This window comes from Ceratotherium simum, chromosome 2, assembly GCF_057802395.1.
Source record: "Ceratotherium simum simum isolate JZ-2026a chromosome 2, ASM5780239v1, whole genome shotgun sequence".
NCBI lineage: Eukaryota > Metazoa > Chordata > Mammalia > Perissodactyla > Rhinocerotidae > Ceratotherium > Ceratotherium simum.
The window spans coordinates 35,537,252-35,561,878 of record NC_141901.1 but is presented as its reverse complement, the minus strand read 5'-3'; the positions used below and the strand labels follow the sequence as shown (position 1 = coordinate 35,561,878).

Here is a 24,627-nt window from a genome sequence, read left to right as displayed (position 1 = left end):
TGGGAAGGAGCTGTCAAAGTCACGCTGGGACTCAGAATGGGATCATGGCGCTGAAACCTGGCTTGCTGGGGGCCTCTGTCCCTGCCACCTCTGGTGTGGGAGACTGAGGGGGTTCATCTGTGATCCTGCCCTGGCTCTCGCCCCAGCCCCACCCCTTCCCAGCTCTCCATTTCTTGCTTATGAAATATGCATGGAGAACAGATGTCCCTGCTCCCCCACTCCCCGCCCCCCCCCAGGGCCAGCCCCCGCCCCCAGCTCCCGAGGGAGTTCCCAGATCCCTCTGCCAATGGCTGCCTGGCCTGCCTGTTTAATATTGATGAGGGGGGAGAGCCTGGGCCAGCCAATGGAGAGCTGGGGGTGTGTGTGTGTATCTCCATATATATACATAGGGCTGGGCCAGCTCAGGTGTGTATGTGTCTGTGAGTGTGTGTGCGTGTGTGTGTGTGAGTGTGGGTGGCCCCAGTACCTGGCCAAGCCCACCCGCTCCACCTGGGCCCTATATCCCCACCATGTGTAGCCCTCTCATCTACCCTGGAGCCTGTACAGCCACGCCACGCTGTCCCTGAGACCTCTAGAAAGCTGGTCACTAACTTTGCAGATGGATGAGCTCTGAGCAGCCAGAGGAGACTGGGGCTGTCAACGCTGCCCCCTGTCCTGCCAGCTTGGATCCCCTCACAGGGTCCTCCTAGGTAAAGGGGGAACCATGGCTGGGGAGGGGTGGGCGTGTCCCTCCCACTCTCTGGCTCATGTCCCTTCCCAGAGCCTCCCTCTAGTTCTTCTCTCTCATGCGCTGTGTGTCTCTCCGTCCCTGCACCGCCCTCTTCCCCACTTCTCCCCTTTGACTCTTTGTGCCTATTTATTCTCAGTCAGGTTGGGGATGGCAGAAGTGGGGCAGGAAGTCCTATCCTCGATGCTTGGAATTGCTGCTCTCCTTGATCCTCGGAGCCTGGAACTTTGAGACCAGAGTGGATTTGGGGGTGAGGACTTGATGGGTAAATAGAAACTGCTGCCAGGACTGGAGCTGGGGAGGATAGTGGGGTCAGGGAGATGAGACTGGGGTCAGATTGGGAGCACACAGAGGGAAAGGGAGGGCATGACAAAGTGACCAGGGATGAAGGGATGAAGGGGATCGGGCAGAGGGAGAATCGGGCTGTGATCGATGTGCTGAGAACCTCACGCTGAACTCCTGAAGCACGGGGTGGGGAGTTGGAGCACTGAACGTGTACTGGAAGGTGCTGACTTTGGGGCCTCCCACTCTATTGCCATCCCCTCTTGTTCCTTTGGACCCTGGTATATGGGGTATGTTGTAAATATGAGGACTAACCACCTTCTGTTTTGTGTTATAACCATTTGTGTATGTACATGTCGTCAGATGTTGGTGACCTTACACCCTCCCCCAACCCCAGAGCTTAGTAACTGTATGTCGACTATAATTGAGCCTGTCTTCTGTGCAGTGGGGTGGGGCAAGGCTGGGGGGTCCTGACTCCTGTGAGGGTGTCTGTCAGGCAGAAGAATCAGGGCTGGAGAGAAAAGGGAGATGGTGACTGTGAAGGAGCCTCAGTGCTTCTGTTTCTGACTAAGTCCAGCTGAGCTCACAGTGAGTGGCCCACTGTTCCCGCTTAACATTCCACCCGCCCCCCCTCCCCCGAGCAAAGCCCTTTACCCAGCTTTTCCCAGGCCATCTTCCTGCTGCCTCACCCTGACCTCCTCTGGCCCCAGGGAAAGCAAACCTTAGCCAAGCCCCATAATGGTGGCCCCAAGAAGCTGTTCACATCCTCCTCTGCAGGTCATGTCTGAACTGACCTTGGGCTGTGGGAGGGTGTGGAGTGGACAGTTGGTTATGTTCCCTTTCCCAAATCTTCCTTGCAGAGGAAGGGCCAGGGAATGGTGAGGGCTCAGGGTATTGAGGACAGAGCCAGAGGAAGGGGCTGGTCCTGAGCATGGGGGCCGTGGCCAGAGGAGATACATTCCCCTGAGTCTAGTGGACAGGGTGGTAGGATCCATGTCTGTGGTGGTCATGTTGGGGGGGGTTAAGGGGGCTGGGAGAGACTGAGCTGGGGCAGCTGTGCCGAGCTCCATATGTCCCAGTCCACTCTACAATGGGCAATCTGCATGTTTATCCCCGCTTCTCCCCAACACAGAGAAGCAGCAAGGGTGGAGAGGGGCCCTGGGAGGGAGGGGATCGCGGGGTCAAGGCTTGCAGTTCTCCACACATGACTGGGAAATGTTTAGAGTCATAGCCAACCTCTCTGGGAGCTGTGGCTTCAGTCTTGCTCAGTTTTTTCTTTTTCCTTTTTTTTTTTTATTAAAAAATTTTTTATTGTGGTAAAAAACACATAACATAAAATTTACAATTTTAAGTGTACAGTTCAGTCGTGATAAGTATATTCACGTTGTTATGAAACAGATCTCCAGAACTTCTTCATCTTACAAATCTGAAACTCTTACACCCATGGAACAACACATCCCCTTCCCCTGCCCTCCTCCCCCAGCCCTTGGTAACCACCACTCTACTCTCTGTTTCTATGAAGTTGACTACTTAGATATGTCATATAAGTGGAATCATACAATATGTCTTTTTGTGACTGGCTTATTTCACTTAGCATAATGTCCTCAAGGTTCGTCTATGTGGTAGCATGTGACAGGATTTCCTTCCTTTTTAAGGCTAATATTCCATTATATGTATATACCACATTTTCTTTATCCATTCATCTGTCAATGGACGTTTGGGTTGCTTCCATATCTTAGCTATTGAGAATAATGCTCCAATGAGCACAGAATGGCAGATATCTCTTTGTGATCCTGATTTCAACTATTTTGGATATATACCCAGAAGTGGGATTGCTAGATCATATGGTAGTTCTGTTTTTAATTTTTTTAAGACACTCGATACTGTTTTCCATAGTGGTTGCACCACTTTACATTCCCACCAACAGGGCACAAGGGTCCCAGTTTCTCTACATCCTCATCAACACTTGTTCTGTTCTGTTCTTTTGTTTTGAGTTGCATTTCTCTAATGATTAGTGATGTTGAGCTTCTTTTCATATGTTTGGTGGCCATCTGTATATCATCTTTGGAGAAATGTCTATTCAAGTCCTTCGCCCATTTTTTAATTGAGTTATTTTATTTTTTGTTGTTGAGTTGTAGAAGTTCTTTATAATATTCTGGATATTAACCCCTTATCAGATAATATGATTTGCAAATATTTTCTCCCATTCTGTAGGTTGCCTTTTCACTCTGTTGATTGTGTCCTTTGATGCACAAAATTTTTAAAATTGATGTAGTCCCATTTGTCTATTTTTGCTTTTGTTGCTGTGCTTTTGGTGTCATATCCAAGAAATCACTGCCAAGTCCAATGCCATGGAGCTCTTCCCCTACGTTTTCTTCTAGGAGCAGCGTAGTCTTAGGTCTTACATTTAGGCCCTTAATCCTCTTGCTCAGTTTAATCCTGCCCTGTGTCCTTCTCATCACTTCTCTTTTCTGTTGCTCACTTTCTGGATTCTCTTCCCTTCTTCCCATCTTCCCACCTGCTCCTTTACAATGTGTCCACCTGCCTATCTCTCCTGCTGCCCCACCTCCCCTGCCCTTCCCCATGTTTCTGCCGGTCTTCCCCCTCACTTACAGTACCTTTGTGTCCCAGCCATGTCAAACCTTCTTCACGGCCCTCCCCATCTCTGAGCTGTCCTTCCTTCCTCCCTCTGCCCTTATCAATTTCCCCTTCTCTCTTCCAGGCTCCCGACTGGAACCCCGACCATGGCACCCTGAAGTGGCTCTGACTCCCCAAGCTCAGTCGCAGACCCCACCACTCCAGGCCCTTCCTGCCCCTCCCACAACCAGCTTTCCCGGTCCCAGACGGAGGGGTGGGGAGGGGATCCTGATCTCACAGGGCAGGGGGCTTCCATCATGATGCTCAACTCAGACACCATGGAGCTGGATCTGCCTCCCACCCACTCTGAGACGGAGTCAGGCTTCAGCGACTGTGGGGGCGGGGCAGGTCCTGACGGAGCTGGGCCTGGGGGTACAGGAGGGGGCCCCGCCCGGGGCTTGGAGCCCGGAGATTCTGGCCGGAAAGACCTGCAGCACCTGAGCCGGGAGGAGAGGCGGCGCCGGCGCCGGGCCACCGCCAAGTACCGCACGGCCCACGCCACGCGGGAGCGAATCCGCGTGGAAGCCTTCAACCTGGCCTTCGCCGAGCTGCGCAAGCTGCTGCCCACGCTGCCCCCCGACAAGAAGCTCTCCAAGATTGAGATCCTGCGCCTGGCCATCTGCTACATCTCCTACCTGAACCACGTGCTGGACGTCTGAACCGGGTGCTCTCCTGCCCTGGATGCGCCCCTCCTCCCGGGCCTCGCTGGGGTACCTTCTCACGCTCACCGCTTAGAACGGCCATCTCCTCTCTGAGCCCCTGCCCCCTGGCGTGGAGTCCTCCAGGCCCCAGGCCCAGGCAGAGTGCCCACCGGCGGGTCGTGAAGGCGGCTTTCTTTTACCCACCCATGCCCCCCCAGGGCTATTCTCATGGGTATCTTACAGTTTGTGGTTGGGGCCCAGCTGGATAGAAATGTTTGCTGGGGTGGTCAGTGTAAGTCCTTGCTGGCTTTACTAAGCCAGCCACACTTGGCATCTACCCCTAGCTCTCTCATGGGCTCCTGCCCCTTCTACCCCTACGTCCAAATTTTCAGAGACCCCAGACCCCACTCTGTTTCCCATCCTCTTTCCACCCTGTTCCAGCTTCGCTTGCCCACAGTAGGGAGGGGGCATCAGAACAGGAAGGGAGGAAGGCTGGGCTTAGAGTTGGGGTGGGCTTCTTCCTTGGAGATCTCAGTTTAGCCATGCTTGGCAGAGGAGCAGGCCCTGGGGAGGCAGGTGCATGGTGAGATAACAACTGTGAGGGGCATCTCAGTAGCCGGGAATTATGGAAAAACTTCCTGTTTTCTATCTTGTACCTGAGGCTTAGCACATGCAGACCTTGGATCTTACCTGGTAGTGAGTGCCTTGCCCTCTCTGAGCTATTTGGCCTCCTCCCTGCCCCCTCACCCCTACCCTCCCAATTTTTCCTTCCCTGTGTGCAGCTAGAGAAAGGGAAACCTAGATACTGGGGTGGGGGATGATGTCCCCAAACTCAGCACAGAGAATCTGAAGGCCCAGGCAACGGGTGGGTCAGATCTCACCTCTGCTTCCTGCATCCCAGCCCACTGTGAAAATGTGCAAAACCCACACTGGTTTCTCCCTCAGGGGCAGGGGGGATACCCTGTTATTGCCCTCTGGGAATACTCAGCTCATCTGGCCCTAGGGCCTGTTTATTACACATTTTTCTCCTTCCTTAAGCGGCTTCCCTGTGTTGCTGAGCCCCACCCGCTCACTGTAGCCGAGGGCCAGCAGTAGGATGAAGGGCCCTAGGACCTGTGTGAAAGCAATGAGCCCACTGCACTTCCCACGCTCCCTCCTCCCTCACACCAAACTCCTAGCTCTACAAGGATATTATTTATTTATGTATTTATTTATTTATTCATCTATTTATTTACTTATTTATTTATAAATATTACTATTTATTGCCGAATTGTGCACTTTGGGGTAGAGTGAGGGGGCTCCTGGCAGCGCTAGCCGGCTCTCTTGCTTCCCTCTGGTTACTCCTTTCCCTTTCTTGCTCCTTCTGCAACTCCAGGTGTGTGTGGGGATCCCCTTTGCTCGCCACACCTGTATCCCTTCCTCAGATCCCTCTGTCCTGACACCCAAGTCCTCTGGGCTGGTGCCCCTCCCCTAGCTACAGGGCTCCTGGATCCTTCCTCAGCTCCCTCCATCCCCAGACAATCCCACTGCAGTCCCACCTGCCCCTTTTCTCTCTCCAGCCTCCCCCATACCCTTCACTTCTTCCTAATATCCCCAAGAGCGGGCCCTAGGGGTCTGTGTCCTGTGTCCTGTGTGTGATTCCCTCCTGTCACTTTTCTGATTCCATAAAAAGAAAAATTAAAGTGACCTCGTTCTAGCACCAGGAATGCCTGTGGGTCATTTGATTGGGTTGGGAAGCTGGCCTGCAGGTTATGGTAGGGTGGGCAGTGAGGGTCCTGGGCTCTTCTGATGGGGTCGTGAGAGCTTAGTATAGTGGGTAAATGAAGACAGAAAGAAGGGGCCACAGAGTAAAGAGGAGCAGGGGAGGGCATTAACACACAGATCTCAGACATCCCACCTAAAGTCCTATGTATCCCCACCTTGGCACTCATGGGGTGACACATTCTGACCTTTCTCTTGTGCTTCTGCTTCTGGCTCTCTATGGGCCTGAGAAGAAGCTGAGTGTCCCAGTGGTTCCCAAGTTAGACATGTGTCTGTGAGTCTGTGCTGCTGAGAGAGGCCATGGCATGAAGCATTGCCCTCCCCATTATTGTCTCTGAGCTGGGTCAAAATTCCTTGCAATCTCAGTTCTTGGCCCATTTTGTGTTCTCCAACCTTAGGATCCTGGGGACAACACGACAGAAGACCTGGGACTAACAGAGGAATAGGGAAAGGGATAAAAAAGAGTGTTGAATGAACATCAAAGGAATCGTGGAAGGGACCCTACAATCAATTTATAGATGAGGAAACTAAAGCCCAGAGAGGAGGAGGGTCTGGTCCAAGGTTACATAACTCATTAGGGGGCAGACCTAAAATTCAAATCCAAGTTCTTTATGTCCTATGCTGCCAATGTCCCTCTGCCTCCCTGAAAGGACCCGGTCTGACAGGTGGCAGTCTTATAGACCCCATATTTTAACAAGGACAATGATAAACCAGAGAGTATTCAGAGTTGTGTGGCCGAGAAGGCAAAATGTCAGGAGACTACTTCACAGAAGGAATAGTTGAAAAACTGAGGATATATGTCTTTACAAGAGGAGATTTAGGGGCAATATGATACCCGTCTTCAACTATTGAAAGAAGAAACAAAAACAGACATTCTGCGTGGCCCCAGGAGGCAGAACCAGGACTTGTAGGTGGAAGTTATAGGAAACAGATTTTAACTCCAAGAAAAACTTTGCAACACCTGGAGCTGTCCAGCAATGGAAGCCCCTGCTTCAAGGAGGAATCCAAATCGACAGGCTGGAGAATCACCCATGTGTGGAGACACCCAGGAGCACACTCCTGCCTAGGGAAACTCGAAGGTCATCTGAGAAGGCTGAAGGCACACAGTGGAAGGGAAATGCTGAGCCGTTTCTGAAGGGAGCCATTTTCATCTCTGATAAGCAAAGAATGACATCAGCAACAAGACAGGTTTGAGTTAGACTTAGGGAGAAACTCTCATATGGGAAGGATTTGACCTCTTTCCTTCCCAGTCTAAGTTAGATGAAATGTTCTGCCCAGAGCCTGACAAAAGGGAGGGCTGAACCAAGGCCAGGGAGAATCTAAGGACTACAATGGGCAAGAGTTGGAAGGGAGAACGGATATCGCTGAATCCAACACCTTTGTTTTAAAGGCAGGTAACTGCTGTCCACAAAGGTGATGGGACAGGGATTAGAACCCGTGTCTTGCATTCCTGGCTCCCAGCGCTTTGTGACTTCCCCTGCGCAGCAGCCACAGTCCTGCAAGCTCACTGCCTCCCTCTCTTGTCACTCCGCCCCACTGGAAGCAGAAGGGGTTATGGGGCCCCTCCTCTCCTGGATCCCTCAGGGCCTGGGGGTGGGAGAGGGGGCAGGTGCAGCTGTTCTACTGCTAGCTCCGAATTTCTTCAGATAATCAATTGGCCTCGGCTGCTGCTTGGCTCCGCAGGATGGATAAGAAGGAGGTGGGAGTGGGAGGGGGAAGGGAGCAGGGGACCAGACGCTGGGAGAGGAGACTGTCCGGGAGATGGAAGTCCCAGGCTGAGGACTGAGGGGAAAGTAGAGCTCTGGAGCAAACAGACATGGAGGAGGGAGGAAGGGAATGTTAGAAGAGGATGCATCTTGGGGCCCTCATTTCGCATCCTCCGAAACCCAGCAAGTGGGCCAGTAGGGTGGGGGAGGGGTGGTTCAGGGGCTCTGGCACCTCCCCCCGCAACCCCACGGCCTTTCTCCATCCCCTTCCCATCCATGGCCATGCCCTTCCCAGCTGTCCATGCCCTCTTCCATCCCTAGTTACTGCAGGGATAGAAGTAACTGACCCTCCAGTCCTGTCTGTCATAATTGCTCTCCTCTGCCCTCTTTGTCAGCAATCCCCACCCCCAGTGACAGAGCAGACAGCAGGGCCCCAGGGGTTTGGTGGGGGGAACTCTTAGCCACTCCTCCCCCTACACACATACACACACACACACACACACACACACACACGCACTGTGTGGGCTGCCAGGCATATGGCCCCTTTGTGCCCACACAATGGAGGCCCTGCCTGTGCCCCCTTTCCAGTCTGGGCACGGGGGCTCCTCTACACCCTCATTTCTCTTCCGGTCCCTCATTTCATCCACGTTCCTTCCTTTTCCATCCCCAATGCAGTGCCTGCCTTCTTTGCCTTCTCTTCTTCCTCTATCTGGAAGGCCCCTTATACCACCCCTTTCCTTCATCTTTCTGTCTCTTTTTATGTCCTTTCCTGAGCTCTTGAAATCTGACTGGGTGAGGGTTCTGAGCAGAAGAAAGAAGCTAACAGGAGGGTCACAGTCCTCGAATGTTAGTTCGGGGAGAGAAGAAGGAAGCAAGCAGAGAGGGAATGGGGCAGAGTGGAGGCAGTGCAGCGGCAGCAGCAGCAAGGTTGTGCTAGAGGGGAGAGAAAGCCCCGCTTGGCAGCCAGAGGACCTGTGTCCCAGCTCCACACTTACCTTTACTCTTTGTGCCATAATGAGCAAACCACACGCCTACCTGGGTCTCAGCTTCCTCATCTGTAAAATGGGGAAGATAATATGACCTGCCTCACAGGGCTGTCATGAGGATTATATGAGATCATCTTGGCAGCATGATAAGTGCTCTTTAAATGGTACTTCAGGGGCAGTAAGTAGCAGTTGCACAGTTGTACTGTTGTACAGTTTGTGCACTGCACAAGGGCCAGGAGAGTGAAGGGGCCTGACATCCAGCCCTTGCTCCACCAGACCAGTCATGCACCAGTGAGGATGCATGCATCTCCAGAGAGGTGGCCCTGGAATCAAGCCCCTCATGTGCGTGCTGGGCATCAGTTAGGAGTCCAACCGAAAATTCAAGAGTTCTGACCTTCTAGGAAACCAAGATAGAATGGGAGGGGACAAGAGGCTATGGGGATAATGAGGGGAGATCCTCTAGCTCAGTCTTCTCTGGAAAGTTGGGAAGAGCCAAACTATGAAATCAGCTAACCTGAGGATGGAGACACTGCAGCTGAGGAGAAGAAAGGGGCTGAAGAAGCAGAAAAGGAGGGAGACCTGGGTTTGGGGATGTGATCAGAATGCGGTGTTGGTCTAAGGACCTCTGGCTCTTGCTTCTCCTCCTGCCTTCCCTCCTTTAAGCGTTTCTGTAAGCCTGGCTGATTATTGCTTGTGGAGCACTGCTCCCTGCTGGCCACAGGCAGAAATGCTCTCACTCTTCCTCTTCTGGCTGGGAGCTGCTAAGAAACTGGAAAAGAGAAGACCAGACCAGACTGGGGACAAAGGATGAAGGAGATGTGGTGGGTCTTGCAATCCAGAATTCTGTTCTTGGCAGGGGTTTCTGGAAGGTGAATGAGGGTTGATTGCTTACTGGGGATAAATAGAAACTAGAATTCACAGGTGTTTCATTTATACATATCAAGGGTCTATAATTTTCAAATCGATTTTTTCGTGTTTCTGTCCATTTCATTTGTTTTGTGTCTTTGTGTGTGTGTGTTCTGTCTGTGGGGATGCTTGCCTACTTCTGTGGTTGCTGTATGTGCGTACATCCATGTGCTTGTTTCTATGTCCTTTTTTATGTAGGAATCTGAAGGACAGCTCTCAGGTATGGGCAGAGGCCAAAAGCTGTTTAATTTCCTCTCCTTCGCTCCAGTTTTTACCTCTGCCTTCTGGCTCCATCAGCCACATGGCTATTTACAGGTGACAGTCTTCTGCTGGCTCCTGCCCTACTTTGGACGTTCCAAGCTCAGAGCCTTGCTTTGCTCTATCCTGGGACTCAGTTCTTCCAAGCAGGGCCTCCAGCTTGGTTCCCAGGTGAAGTGAGAGGAGAGGGAGAACCCTGAGATCAGAGTCTCTCTGCCACCTACCTCCCTTTTATCCTTACTGGCATTTAAACTCCAGCCTTCCCCTTTTATAACCTTGTACCTGTCTTCTTCATTCCCATTTTATTCAATGCACCACACATTTATTGAATAGCCAATGTGTGCTAGGCACTGTTTTTGGTTCTGAAATACAGACAGGCTCTCACCATCTACTGGGGAGGGGATGTGGGGACACAGACGTGTAAACACATCAGTTTCTTGACAGTGAAGACATATGCAAGAAATAGCAGTAGTGCAAGGAAGGAAGGATTAACTCAAAGGGAGCGTTGGTGAGGGAGGGAGCAGGCAAAAGCTGAGCCTGGCTTTGAAGACCAGTAAGGATTTGCCAGGTCTGTAAAGGTGCTTGCAGAGAATTTTGCGGTGTGCTGCCAAGACCTCCCTTCACAAATTTCCTCCTTCACTGGACAGGAGCACTCACTTCTGCAGCTGCAGGAGTGTTGACTCGCAGCCAAGTCCCTCTCCTAGAATTGCCTGTGGAGAAAGAAAACTGTCTTGCCTAAGGTTGTGCTCCCTCCCTGGGGCAATCTGTATGCAAGGACTGTTTGGTGTAAGGTGACAAAGTCCCAGTCCAGGGACAGTCATGAAGAGCCATCCCAGCTTGAGATCTCCCATGGGATTGCCAAAGGCCTCTGCTGCAATTGCATTGCATTTCAGCTTCTCTCTCTGCTTAATCCAGCTTCTCTCTCACCAAAATATGTTCCCAAGAGCACTCTCTTGCATACAATCTCAGAGCGTAAGGATCTGTTTCTCAGGGAATTCTACCAAAGGCAGTGATATTCCAGATAGAAGGTGCTGCAGGTGAAGGCGTGGAGGCCTGAGGAGGCTTTGTAAGCAAGAGTGCACTAAAAGCAGTTTGTTCTGTTGGGACATAAAATGCAAGGGCGGGTGGAACAGAAGAGTGATGGAGAATGGCCTGGAGAGGTGAGCAGGGGCCAGGTCAGGAAAGGCCTTGTATGTTATGCTAGGGAGCTTGTACTTTGATGGGAAACAGTAGACGTTGTCTAGTAGGGTAGATTAACACCAGCAGATTCACGTTTTAGAAATACCACTTTAAGCACAGTTCTGAAGATAGCCAAGCAGAGGTAAGATTTGTGCAGGGAACCGTTTTAGGAGGCTGTTGCAAGGCCAGCTGAGAAAAGATAAGAATCTATATTTAGGCAGCAACAGAGGGAATGGGGAAGAGAGGAGAGATTTAGGAAAGCTATTTAAATGGTAGATTCAGCAGGACTTGGCGATTTATTAAATGTGGTAGGCTAGAAGAGAACTCCCAGGCTTCTGACTTGGGAACCTGGATGCAGAGTGATGCTACCTTCCAAAATAGACCATATAGGAGGAGAAACTTTGTAGGGGATTGTGATGGGGATGGTGGCAGTAGTGGTGATGTAGTAAGGACAAGTTGAACAAGAGCTGTTGAGGAGCTTTTGTTGAAGCTGTCCGGAAGGAGGTGGCTCTCTGGATTTGTAGCTGAAGAGTTGGACCTCTTTACTAGGGTGTCTCCCAGAAATCTCCAACTCCGCATACCCCAAACTGGCCTCCTTATTCTCCCCTTCCCTCAAGTCTACTCTCCCCTTGGTGTTTCTCATGTGAATAAATGGCACCATCAGCATTCAATTGCTCTGGCTATCTCACTTTTCTTTCCCTCTACTCCCACCTCCAATCCATCTTCAGCATCTATCTATTTTACCTTCTAAATGTGACTTGAAACTGTTTCTGTATTTCTACCAGTACTACCCCTGCTTTCTCCCACCTGGGCTGTTGCAGTTGCCAGCTGGTCTCTCAGTTTCTTGGCTTCCTCCTCTTAAATCCACCCTCCAGACTGCCAGTAGCCAGCCCTGGTGGTCTAGTGGTTAAGATTCGGTGCTCTCACCTCCAGTCAGGGAACCACACTACCTGTCTGTTTGGCAGCTGCATGTTACTGTGATTCTGAAAGCTATGCCACCCCTGGTCACCCATGGTGGACAGGTTTCAGTGAAGCTTTCAGACTAAGACAGACTAGGAAGAATGACCTGGCCACCCACTTCCGAAAAATTGGCCATGTAAACCCTGTGAATAGCAGCAGAGCACTGTTCTGAGCCTGAAGGGAGAGGATGGTGCAAAAAGACCGGGCAGGGTTCTGTTCTACTGTACACAGGGTCACTAAGAGTCGACTCAATGGCACCACCAACAACAACCAAACTGCCATCATAGTGACCTACCCAAAATGCAAATCTAATCAAGACAGTTCTATACTCATAAAATCCAAATTCTCCAACATGGCATGAAAGTCTCTTCATAGTGCAGCTCCTGCCAGTCTGTCCAGCCCCACCTGCCATTCTATCCTTCACACTTTGTGCTCTAACATTCTCGAAGCTTGAAGCTCTCTGGCACACTCCCTATTGTTCCCTACTTCTGTGCCTTTGCTCAGTAATTCCTCCTTCTACTTCACCTATGTTAAGTCTTACTCATCCTTCAAGACAATGCAGGTGTCCTCTCCTCCAGGAGACCTCCCAATTTGGTGTGCCTTCCTACAGCTCAAGCTTGGCTCCTCCTGTGCCCCCTTAGCTTTCCACGTATATCTCCATGATTGCCCTCCCCACAGTGAATTGTACTGAAATCATCTCTCTACCACCACATGGGTTTCAGTGTGACCTGGGGTGAGTTACCTGAAATCTCTGAGCATCTGTTTCCTTGTCAGAGATAACATATAAAGTCCTTAGCCCAATGCTAGTGCATAACAAAGCTCAATGAATGGTGATTATTAGGATAATTACTACTTTTATTATCTTCCATTTCAATTTGCTGAGTTGTCCCAACATCCAACTGCTACCATTCACCTGGAGAATGCCTGGAATATTTGTTCGTATATTCCAGTCCATTTGGTATTTCAGATGGGGTTCTCATAAGTTATTTCCCTCCAGAAGCTGTGTCTTATCTTTTCACTTCACTGGAAGCCATAGGATTACTCATTTTTAAAAAGTGTTTTAAAATTACCAAAGTAATATATGCCTGTTGTAACAAATGCAAATAATACCAAATTATGTAAAGTTAAAAGTAAATGTATGAGCCCTGCATATCGATTATTTAGATGTGAATTACACATCCCCCCCAGAAGTAATCCATATTAACCATTTGATCTGTATCTTTCCAGACTTTGCATTTTACAAATATATGTAAATATATAGGTGAATGCATTTAAAATTATATTGTACCTTTACTGTTGGACTTTGTCTAACAATATGTACTGCTACTTACTTTTCCTGTAACAATACATTATAAACATCTTTTTATATCTATACGTATAGACTAACTTCACTTTTTAAACTTCTGCATAGAACATATGTATTATAATTCATATAACTGTCCTCCTGCTGATGGACACTTAGGTTAATTCCAATCTTTTGCTGCACTACACATCATTCTATGCATATATTTGTACACTTATGTGAGCATTTTTGGAGGGTAGATTCTTAGAAATGGAACTGCTGGATTAAAGAGAATGTACATTTTTTAAATCCAGCTTTATTGAGATATAATTGTCATATAACATTGTGTAAGTTTAAGGTATATAACATGATGCTTTGATACACGTACATATTGCAAAATGATTGCCACAATTAGCTTAGTTAACACATCCATCACCTTACATATTTACCCTTTTTGTGTGTGTGGTAACTATTAGGATCTACTCTCTTAGCAACTTTCAAATTTATGATACAGTTTGGTTAACTATAGTCACCATGCTGTACGAGAATGTACATTTTAAATTTTGATGGATACTTCCACATTGACGTCTCAAAAGTCTTTATCAGTATATATTATTTCCACTGCACGTGAGGGTCTACTTTTCTTCACACCTTTCATAACAAGGGCTATTATCATTTTTAAATTTTTTTTCCAATTTGATGGGCAAAAGGAAATAACAAATTTTTCTTTATTTAGAATTTTCATTATTATTTGAGGTTCTTGATAATTTCGTATGCTTATTAGATGTTTGTGTTCTTCTGTGAATTGCCTTTTCATATCCTTGGCCTCTTAAAAAAATTATTTCATTTTTTTTATTTTGTGCAATATTCTTTTCTTTTTAAAACATACAATTTATTTTAAGTAAAATGAAAATGTTTTTGGTCTTCACAAAATAGAACTGCTATAATCAATTAAATTCATCAGTTTGTGGCACACTAAATAATGGGTTCCTGCCAATTTTCCCAGTACCATTTATTGAACAACCTATCTTTTCTTTATTGAAAGAACGATTTTTTTTCTTCCTTTGCAATATTTTTACATATTACTTCTTTTGTTTTTTTTTGTTGTTGCTGTTTTGAGAGTCCCTTATATAATCTGATACAAGTTCTTTATCAAATATGTGATTTGCAAATATTTCCTCCCAGTTTGTGACTTGTCTTTTCACCTCTCAAAAGTGTCTTTTGAAAGAAGAAGTTCTTAATTTTGGTAAAGTCCAATTTATCATTTTATATCTTTTACAGATCATGCTTTTAGTGTCATAGCTAAGAAATCTTTGCCTAACGAAAGGTCACAAAGATTTTCTCCTATGTTTTCTTCTGGAAGTTTTATGTTTTACATTTAGTTTTATGATCAATTTTGAGTTAATTTTTGTGTGTGATGCAAGGTATGGATTGATATTCTTTTTTTTTTTTTGCATGTAGATATCCAACGGTTCTCTATTAAAAAGACTGTCCTGGGGCCGGCCCCATGGCTTAGCAGTTAAGTGCGCGCGCTCTGCTACTGGTGGCCCGGATTCGGATCCCGGGAGCGTACCGAGGCACCGCTTGTCCGGCCATGCTGAGGCCACGTCCCACATACAGCAACTAGAAGGATGTGCAACTATGACATGCAACTATCTACTGGGGCTTTGGGGAAAAAAAGGAGGAGGATTGGCAATAGATGTTAGCTCAGAGCCGGTCTTCGTCAGCAAAAATAGGAGGATTAGTGTGGATGTTAGCTCAGGGCTGATCTTCCTTACAAAAAAAAAAAAAAAAAGACTATCCTTTCTCTATTGCCTTGCCTTTGCATATTTATCAAAAATCAATTGACCTTATGTATGTGGATCTATTCAGGAACTCCCCATTCTTTTCCATTGATCTGTCTTTTTTTATGCCTATACTATACTGTCTTGATTACTGTAGCTTTATAGTAAAACTTGAATTTATGTAAGATGGGCCTTTCAACTTTATTCTTCTTTTTCAAAGTTGTTTTGGCTGTTCTAGGTCCTTTGTATTTTCACATGACGTTTAGAATCAGATTGTCAATTTCTATAAAAAAAAGATTGCTGTGATTTTGTTTGGGATTGCATTGAATCTTTAGATCAATTTTGGGAGAATTGAAATCTTAACAATATTGAGTCCTCTGATCCATGAACAATGTATATCTTCCTATTTATTTAGATCTTCTTTAATTTATTTGAGCAACGTTTTGTAGTTTTCATTGCACATCTTTTGTCAGATTTATCCCTAAGTATTCTATATTTTTTGATGCTATTATAAATGGTATTTTTAAAATTTAACTTAAGTGTTCACTGCTGGTGTTATGGGTTAAATTGTGTCCCCCTTCAAGAGATATGTTGAAGTCCCAACCCCCTGGGTACCTGTGAACGAGACCTTATTTGGAAATTGGGTCTTTGCAGATGTGATTAGTTAAGTTAAGATGAGGCCATATTGGAGTAAAGTGGACCCTTAATCCAATAAGATTGATGTACTTATAAGAAGAGAGAAATTTGGACACAGACATGCAGAGAGGGAAGATGATATAAAACCCCACAGGGAAAAGATGGCTGTGTAGACAATGGAGGTAGAGATTGGAGTGGCCAAGAATGCACAGATTGCTAGAAAACACCAGAACCTAAAAGAGGCAAGGAAGTATTCTCCCTTAGATCCTTCAGAGAGAGAGCATGGCCCTGCCAATACCCCAATATCAGACTTCTAGCCTCCAGAACTGTGAAAGAACAAATTTATGCTGTTTTAAGCCATCCCAATTTTTGATACTTTGATATGGCAGCCCTAGGAAACTAAGACAGCTAATATGTAGAAATATAATTTATTTTTGCATATTGATTTTATGTCCTAAAAGCTTGTTAAACTCACTTATTAGTTCTAGTAACTTTTTTAAATAGATAATTATGTTATCTCTGACTAAAAACAATTTCTCTTCTTCCTTTCCAATCTGGATGCCATTATTTGTTTTTCTTGCCTTGTTGCACTGGCTAGAACCTTCAGTACAACATTGAATAAAAGTGGTGAGAGCAGATATACTTGCTTTGTTCCTGAGCTTAGGGGGAAAGTATTCAGTCTTTCACCATTAAATACGATATTATCCTGTAGATGCCCTTCATCAGGTTGAGGAAGTTTCCTTCTATTCCAAAGTTGTCAAGGGTTGTTTTTTTAAAATCAGAAATCAATGTTGTATTTTTGTCAAATGTTTTTCCAATAGACATTAAGAAGATATGTGGTTTTTTTTTCTTTCTTTTTTGGGGAAGTCTTTCTTTTTTCAATCTTTTAAAATGTTTTCAATGTTAAATCCACTTTGCATTTTTAGACACATGTATTATCCCTTTAGTATAATACTGGATTTCCCTTACTAAAATTTTGTCAACGGTTTTTGCATTTATGTTCATATGGGATATTGGTCTATAGTTTTCTTGTGATGTCTTTGTCTCATTCTGGTGTCAGAGTAATGCTGGTCTCATAATGAGTTGGGAGGTTTTCCTGGTGCTTCAATTTTCTGGAATAGTTTGTGTAAATTTGGTGTTATTTCTTTCTTAAATGTTTGGTAGAATTCACCAATAAAGCCATTTAGGTCTGGTGTTTCATTTGTGGAAAGATTTTTAATTGCAATTCAATTTCTTTTATAGCTATAGGATGATTCAGATGATCTAGATCTTCTTGAGTGAGTTTGATATTTTGTTACTTTCAAGGGATTTTTATATTCATTTAAGTTGTCAGATTTATTGGCATAAAACTGTTCATAATATTCTTTTCTTTTCTTTTCAATATCTTTAGAATCTGTAGTGATGTCACCTCTCTCATTCCTGATATTAGTCATTTGTGTCATTTTTGTTGTTTTTCTCTGTTCAATCTGGCTAGATTTATCTATTTTATCTGTCTTCTCAGAGACCCAGTTTTTGGTTTCATTGATTTTTCTCTATTGTTTTCTGTTTTCTATTTCATTGATTTCTGCTTTATCTTTATTATTTCTTTTCTTCTTCTTACTTTGGGTATAATTTACATTTTCCCCCTAATTTTGTAAGGTGGAAGCTGATATCATTGACTTGAGACCTTTTTTACATTCTAGAATGGGCAGTTAGAGCTATAAATTTCCATTTAAGTACTGCTTTAGCTATATCCCACAAATTTTATTATGTTGTGCTTTTATTTTCACTCAGTTCAAAAATTTTAATTTCCCTTTTGATTTCTTCTTTTACCCATGAGTTATTTAGAATTGTGTTATTTAGGGAATATTCAATATTTGGGAATTTTCCAGGTATCTTTCCATTATTCATATATAATTTAATACTATTGGGATCAAGAGAATATATTTTGTATGATCTGATTCCTTTTAAATTTATCAAGAGTTCTTTTATGGCCCAAGATGTGGTCTATCATGGTAAATATTCCATGTGCACTTGAAAAGAATGTGTATTCTGCTGTTGTTGAGTGGAATGTTCTATAAATGTCAATTAGGTCAAGTTAGTTAATAGTGTTGGTCAGGTGCTTTATATCTTTGTTGATTTTTTGTCTACTTGTTCTATCAATTATTGAGAGATGGATATTGACATTTCTGATTATAATTATGGATGTATCAATTTCTCCTTGCATTTCTATCAGTTTTTGCTTCATGTACTTTGAATCTCTGTTTTTAGGTACATAAATGTTTATAAATGTTATGTCTTCTTGATGAATTAACCTCTTTATCGTTATGAAATGACCCTCTTTATTCCTAGTAACACTCTGCCCTGGAATCTACTTTACCTAGTATTAATATAGCCATTCAAACTCTATTTTGTTTAGTGTTAGCATGGTATATGTGTTCCCATCCTCTTACCTTTAACCTATTCATATCTTTATATTAAAAGTTGTTTCTTATATAGCTAGCTATTGCTTTTATTTTTATTTTTATTTTTTTTTAAGATTTTATTTATTTTATTTTTCCCCCCAAAGCCCCAGTGGATAGTTGTGTGTCGTAGCTGCACATCCTTCTAGTTGCTGTATGTGGGACTCGGCCTCAGGATGAACGGAGAAGTGGTGCCTCGATGCGCACCCGGGATCCGAACCCGGGCCACCAGCATCGCAGCGCGCGCACTTAACCACCAAGCCACAGGGCCGGCCTAGCTATTGCTTTTATAATTCAATCTGACAAGCTGCCTTTTAATTGGAGTGCATAGACCACTTAGAGATAATGTGCTTATTGATATAGTTGGGTTTAAATTTTCTATCTTGCTATTTATCTATTTGTACCATCTGTCCTTTGTTTCTTTTTGCTCTTTTTCTTTATTTTTCTCAATAACATAAACAACTGAAAATCAAAATATAAAATATGGGAAGAGAGGTTCAGAGAAAGATTTGGGATTTTAGAGAAGGGAGAGATTAGGTCAAAATGGTGGTGTCAGGAATGGCTGGAAAGAGAAAATATCATTTGAATTGGACCTGGACATATTTTGGATAAGGGTGATGGTGAATGGAAGGCACACCATATAGAAGGAATGGGATCAGCAAAGGGAATGGAGGCAGGAAAGTATGTGTTTGGTTCAGATGGTCTGAGTCAGAGTGGCAAGGGAAGATGTGAAAGGTACTTGTGTTATTGCCAGCTTCCTATGGACATCTTTCACTCAGACTTCTGAGACAGCTGTCAAACCAAGTACATTATCTACCCTTCAAACCTGCTCTCTCTCACTAGCCTTTAATTTGATGTGTGGCATCACCATCTCCCTTAATATCTATACCAGAAGCCTCTGAGTCATCCAAAATACCTCCTGTTCCTCAACTCTGTCCATCACACATACAGGTCACCTCTCAAATTCAAACTTTCTTTTCTATTCCCATGGTCTTGGAGCCAACTCGCTTGCTCTCACATTCTCTCTCTCCTCAACTATTGCATTAGTCTTCTCACTGGTCTCTCCATTTTTAGATTCTTCTTCCTTCAAACCATCCCTCACATAGCCACTAGCTCCTTGTACCCCCTGAAAATGGATATGAAATTCTATGCATTTTTCTGGAGAGAGCCTGTAGCTTTCATCAAAGTCTCAAAGAGAACAAAAGTCTATGCAAAGCTAAAAGCCACTGCCCTGTATCTTTATTTCAAAGGAAACAATTAATGCTCAGTTAATATGGTGCAGTTGATAGACTACTGAACAAGAAGTCAGGAGACCTATGTTCTAGTTCTGGTGCTGCCACTTACTAGCTGTATGATTTTTAGGCAATGAGTTACTTGCTCTGCACCTGTTTCCTCATTTGTAAAATGGAGAAAGATCTCTTCCAACCTCAAAATGTTATTATGCACAAGCAGATTCCCTGAACATCAGAAATTCCACAGTTCATCTCCTCTCAGGCTCTTCTCTGTTCTGTTTCACTAGACAAGCATTTACTGTGGTGTACAACTCATTGAGCTAAGTTCTGGGTGTAGAAAGATAAATAAAGCACTGTTTCTTCGACTTCAGAAGCTCACAGACCAGCTGGGCAGACAGATATGTAAATAAGAAATTACCATACAATGTCATAAAATGCAGAGCTCTGGGAGCACAAAGGAGGCTCTCTCGGGGAGGAGGCATCTAACATTGTTCCGGAAGGTTGGGGAGGAGTCAAAGAGAAAACCACAGCTGAGTCTGGAAGGATTAGCAGAACTTTCTAGGCAGAGACGGAGGGGGATGGCATTTCAGGCAAAGGAAACACCATGTGAAGGCAGAGGCAGTAATAGAGCCCCAAATTGGCAGAACAATGAGTAGATGGGTATAGTTTGAATGTATGTGTGTTGAATGTTTGGGCTTTGAGTGCACAGGGAGTAACAGGAGATAAAGCCGCAGGGAGAGAGTCAGGGACTGAAGGTCCTTACATAGAGTGCCAAGAATTTTTGACTTCATCTTGTAGACAGCAGGGAGCCACTGGATTGTTTTAGGCAAGGGAGTTACAGTCTGACTTCTCTTTCAGAACAATCACATTGGCAACAGGGAGGAAGATAGATTGGGAGGGAATGATACAAATTTGGAAGCGAAAAAGGTCTAAATAAGCCAAGGGGATGGGGGTTGAGGGAAGATAATGTGTTCCCTTTAAACCTATTACATTAGGAATACCCAAAGAATAATCAGGTTAAAAGGTTCAGTAGGAAGCTGGAAATATGAGTCTGATGCTCAGCAGAGAGATCTGGATTTAGGAGGATTCATAAGTAAGCAGTGACTGAAGCCATGGGAGAGAATGATATTACTTTGGGAGAGCATGCAGAATGAGGAGGAAAAGGTCCAAAGGCTGAATTCCAGGAAATATCAATATTTGAAGTCAGGAGGAGGAAAGATAGTAAAAGGATGGCTGGGTTGCGAGGAGCTGAGGAGTAAAGGATGGTGGTGAGGAATCTACTCTTTTAAGAAGGTTGCATGATAAAGAAAGGAAAGAAAGGGCTGAAGCAAAAGGAAACTGGAGGGAGGTATTTTATTTTGTTACCTCTGCTAGATGTAGATGAGAAATGGAGGTGGGAAAGGACAGGACCTAACGCACACCTGGAGGGATTAGTCCTAGGCAAGGGAGGTGGGAGGCATTTATTCTGCCAAGAAAGGAGGAAGGGATTCAGAAAGAGTTTGATTCAGTGGTTTTCAAATTAGAATCACTGAGGCAACTTGAAAAAAAAAAGCCAACATCTGGGCCACACGTTGGAAGTTTCTGGTTTAATTAGTCTGGGATGGGTCCTGGGCATTGGTGTGTTTTCAGAGCTTCCCAGATGATTAAAATCTGCAGTCATGGTGGAAAATCTCACTCAAGGTAGAGGTTTAATTGTAGGTAACTTTTTAGATTGGCGGTGATGGGATGGGATTTGAGGAAGCTCACACTTGATAAAGGTTGGGTGAATAGGGAGTGGTAGAGGTTTGGGACAGGTGAGGAAATTAGAAGGGAAGGAAACTAATACCAACTCAGTGACGTTTATGTGCCATTAACATAGAAATAAATGAGGCTCACTGTTTGTTCTCAAAGAGAGCTGGAGCTTACCGGAGAGAGAGATACACCTCACAATAACCCTGAGTCATCCCAGAGTTCTTAAGCAGTTAAAGTTTTTTTTTGTTATTTGTTTTGTTTCTCATTAAAAGTGAAAAAAAAATCCAGTTGTTTCACAGTGTAGACTGGATCTGGAAATACTTTTCTAAACACTGAGAGTAGCCGTTCTAGGAAAGTGGGTGCTGGGGAAAGAGCTCTAATTATCCTGGAAGATTGAACTGTTCCTAGTTTTATCAGCAGGGCTGCAAGAAGATGGTGATTCTAGCCTGGGATGTGGGTACACCACTGTGGTCAGCTGTACCTGGGAGGTGGCTGAAATTGCTAACCACTCGCATTTAAAAACTTTGATGGCCATCCTGCCATCAAAAAGCTTCCAGGGTGTGAAGCTTTTTATGTTTGAGCAAGATACTAAGGATTCCCCTCTCTCAGCAGCAGTGCTGTAAAAGGGCCCTACTTTTCGTCAGAGTAGAAGACCTAACCTTTGCCACCATGGTCTGGGCCTGACCTCTGGGAACAGCTTCATCTGCAAGGAAAGCAGGCATTTCTCTGTAGCTGGGACCTTCCCTTGGAGAGGGTCCACTGCCGCTTTTTGAGCCCTTTGCATCTTTCCCAAGAGACGCAACCTCCCAGGGCTCCTGAGAGGCCTGTGGTCTGCCTGTTACATCCCTGCTGCCTCAGGCACATGAGCTGTGGAGTTGAAAGAGCTTTTACTGAGGGTTCTAGCTTTTGTCTAGGAGCTCCCTTCCTTGAGCAGGATTCCCCAAAGTACTAGGAATCCCCTAGGCACTGAACAGAGAGGGGACCTTTGATTGGGAATGGACTGGGGCACTATGGGTATGCAGAGGGGGTCCCTTCCATCACCTTATTAGTTCCATTTTATATATAGGTATTGAGGCTTAAAGAAATTAAGAAGCTTGCCCATGTCCTCAAAGCTAGGAGCTGTGCATTCAAAGTTCAATCTGTTCCACTCTGTTGTCCTTCAGGCTCCTGACCTCCCTCTATCACTGCAGTTGGACCCTTTGGGAAAATCTTGGTTGAACGTCATCTCAGTGCCCAGCTCCCTCCTAAAGAGTTAGGCTAGGTCCCCTGGGCCCTAGGGTACTTGGGCCTCCTCTTTGGGTCTCCATTTCCTCACCCTGTGAACTAAGGATGTGTGAAATCCAGATGGGTTTCCATCCTAGTGATGAGGGTGGAGGGCAGTCCGGGGAATTGCTGCATGGGACACATTAAATCAGATTTTAATGGTGGACCTCTCCTCTGTAATCCAGTGCTTTTGTTACAGAAATGGAATTGAACGCCGCCAATTTCCCCTTCAGAGAAGAGAAAGGAGAGACGGAGCTTATTCCAATTTGATGCCTGATATCTTCGTTTGTTGACTTCCTGACTCAAGTTTTGAGCTTTAGGTGTGGGCCAGTCTACAGAATGATTTGCAATTCTGGCATCAGAAGCTGTGTTTCTTATTCTTTGGACCCTTTTGAGGCCTGTGAAACAGGGTAGCATCACGAGAACACAGTTCACACTGAACCTGGGGGATAGTCAGCCAGGGCCCTGGCAGCTAGGGCAGCCCCGACACTCTGTCAAATGACACACTTGCTGCCCAGTCTGGGGGTGTGCTCTGGGCAGGGCTGGGAACACCCTAAGCTAGCCCTACCTCTCTTTACCGCTCCCCAGCTCTCTTGCCACTCATCCCTCATACACCTGGTTGTCATGGTCACTGTGGGACCCCCCAGTGCAGCCTAGCACATGACAGGCACCAAGCAATTGAGTCGGTGCATGCATGCAGGGACTTGGGTACCTGAAATGATGATTCTGCACATTTCATGCAGTCTTGGTGCTGAGTCACTTGCTGACCCACAGTGTGGGAACCCGGAGTGAGGAGAGGCAAGGATTTGGGATAAGGAGAAGGAAAGTGTTTCTAAAGGTTCTCCATCTTTGAATGGTCACAATGCAGATGAAGATGGCTCTGTCCTCATCTTTGGGGAGGTTAGAATGGATGACCAAAAGGGATGAGATTAGGTCTCAGAAAAAAATTTCATCAGGGAGGAGCAAAAATCCCCAAACGAGTGAGGAACAGAGGCTGGAAGTCTCCTTCCTTGGGACCTAATCACAGGGTTGGGTGAGAAGTGATCAGGATTGGAAGCTGGAGGATGTTGAGATGTTGAGAGGGCCCTACCCCCCGCCTGGGGAAAAGTGTGTGAAGGTGCTTTTGAAGTACTTATTACTATTCTAGGTAAGTGCCAGGTTGCACAGCAATAATACTAATGATAATATAATAATACTCTTGCTTTCACTCACTCCAAGGGGAACATGGACTTCCCACAGCCTAGACTTCTATGGTGGGGGTCACTCTTGGTGGGTTCAGTCTATTGCCCCACTTCATCAACCCCAACTGGTTTCTTGGAGTACTTTAAGGCAGAAATGCCCCCATTATGGCGAATATTTTGTGATACCCTATAATCCCCGTGTAGTACCCTCAACTCCAAGGTATCTGAAACCTCTGGGGCCGAGAGCCCTGCCTACTTGGGGTTAGAGACCCGACAGGCCAACGCATTTTAACTCCGGGAGGTTTCCTGGGAGAAGGGCCCCTCTGTTCCGCCATCCAAACTCCTTGGCGCCTTCAGCGTCTCCCCCCTCCCCCGCTCCCCTAGGGCAGGGTTCCCTTTGTAATTAATCTAAACGCTCAAACCAGAGGGGAGGAAAAAAGTGTTAATGAGGGAGCGTCTCAGACTGACTGGGCGGTCGCCGCTCGCAGCTAGAACCGAGTAATTAAATTATTTTTGGAAGCAGGGGGATGTGGTGGTGTTGGCGTCAGGGTAATCCCCGTATGCATGGGAAGAGGGGAGTGTCTCTCGCCACTAATTAAAATCAGGGACGACTCTCCCTTCTCGCAGCCCTAGGGGGGAAAAATCAATTTTTCCACGTCCCAGATTCCATTGGATTTCGTGTAGATGGGTATGTGGCCCAGAAGAATTGAACACGGCCGTCCCCGGGGGTCTGGGGCCACGGTCTCCGACAGGGGGTCGAGGAAAACAGTCCCCGGAGGGGCTGCAGGCTGGGCCAAGGCCAGGAATCGAGGCATCCCTTGGCCACCACTTGGCTCCGGGGTCGCAGCACCGCCGCTGATTCCCAGGATCGGGGAGGGCCGCCGGGCATCTGGAATTGAAAGGCTAGGGGAGCGGCGACTCCGGGAACAGCCGGGCCGCAGACAATGGACGCGGCGGCGGGAGGCGCGGCGAGTGCGGGAACAGCCGGGAGGTGGCACCCGGGAGCGCGCGCTCCCCCGCCCCCTGCACCCCCT

General features: G+C 46.0%; 1 protein-coding gene across 1 annotated transcript; it reads left to right on the top strand.

Annotated features, from left to right (window-relative positions):
• Positions 1 to 3,903: 3,903 nt before the first annotated feature.
• Positions 3,904 to 4,380, top strand: NHLH1 (nescient helix-loop-helix 1). Its single transcript, XM_004442797.3, has one exon. It carries the CDS (start codon positions 3,904 to 3,906, stop codon positions 4,303 to 4,305), a length of 402 nt encoding a protein of 133 aa, XP_004442854.1. The 3' UTR covers positions 4,306 to 4,380.
• The last annotated feature ends 20,247 nt before the right edge of the window (positions 4,381 to 24,627 follow it).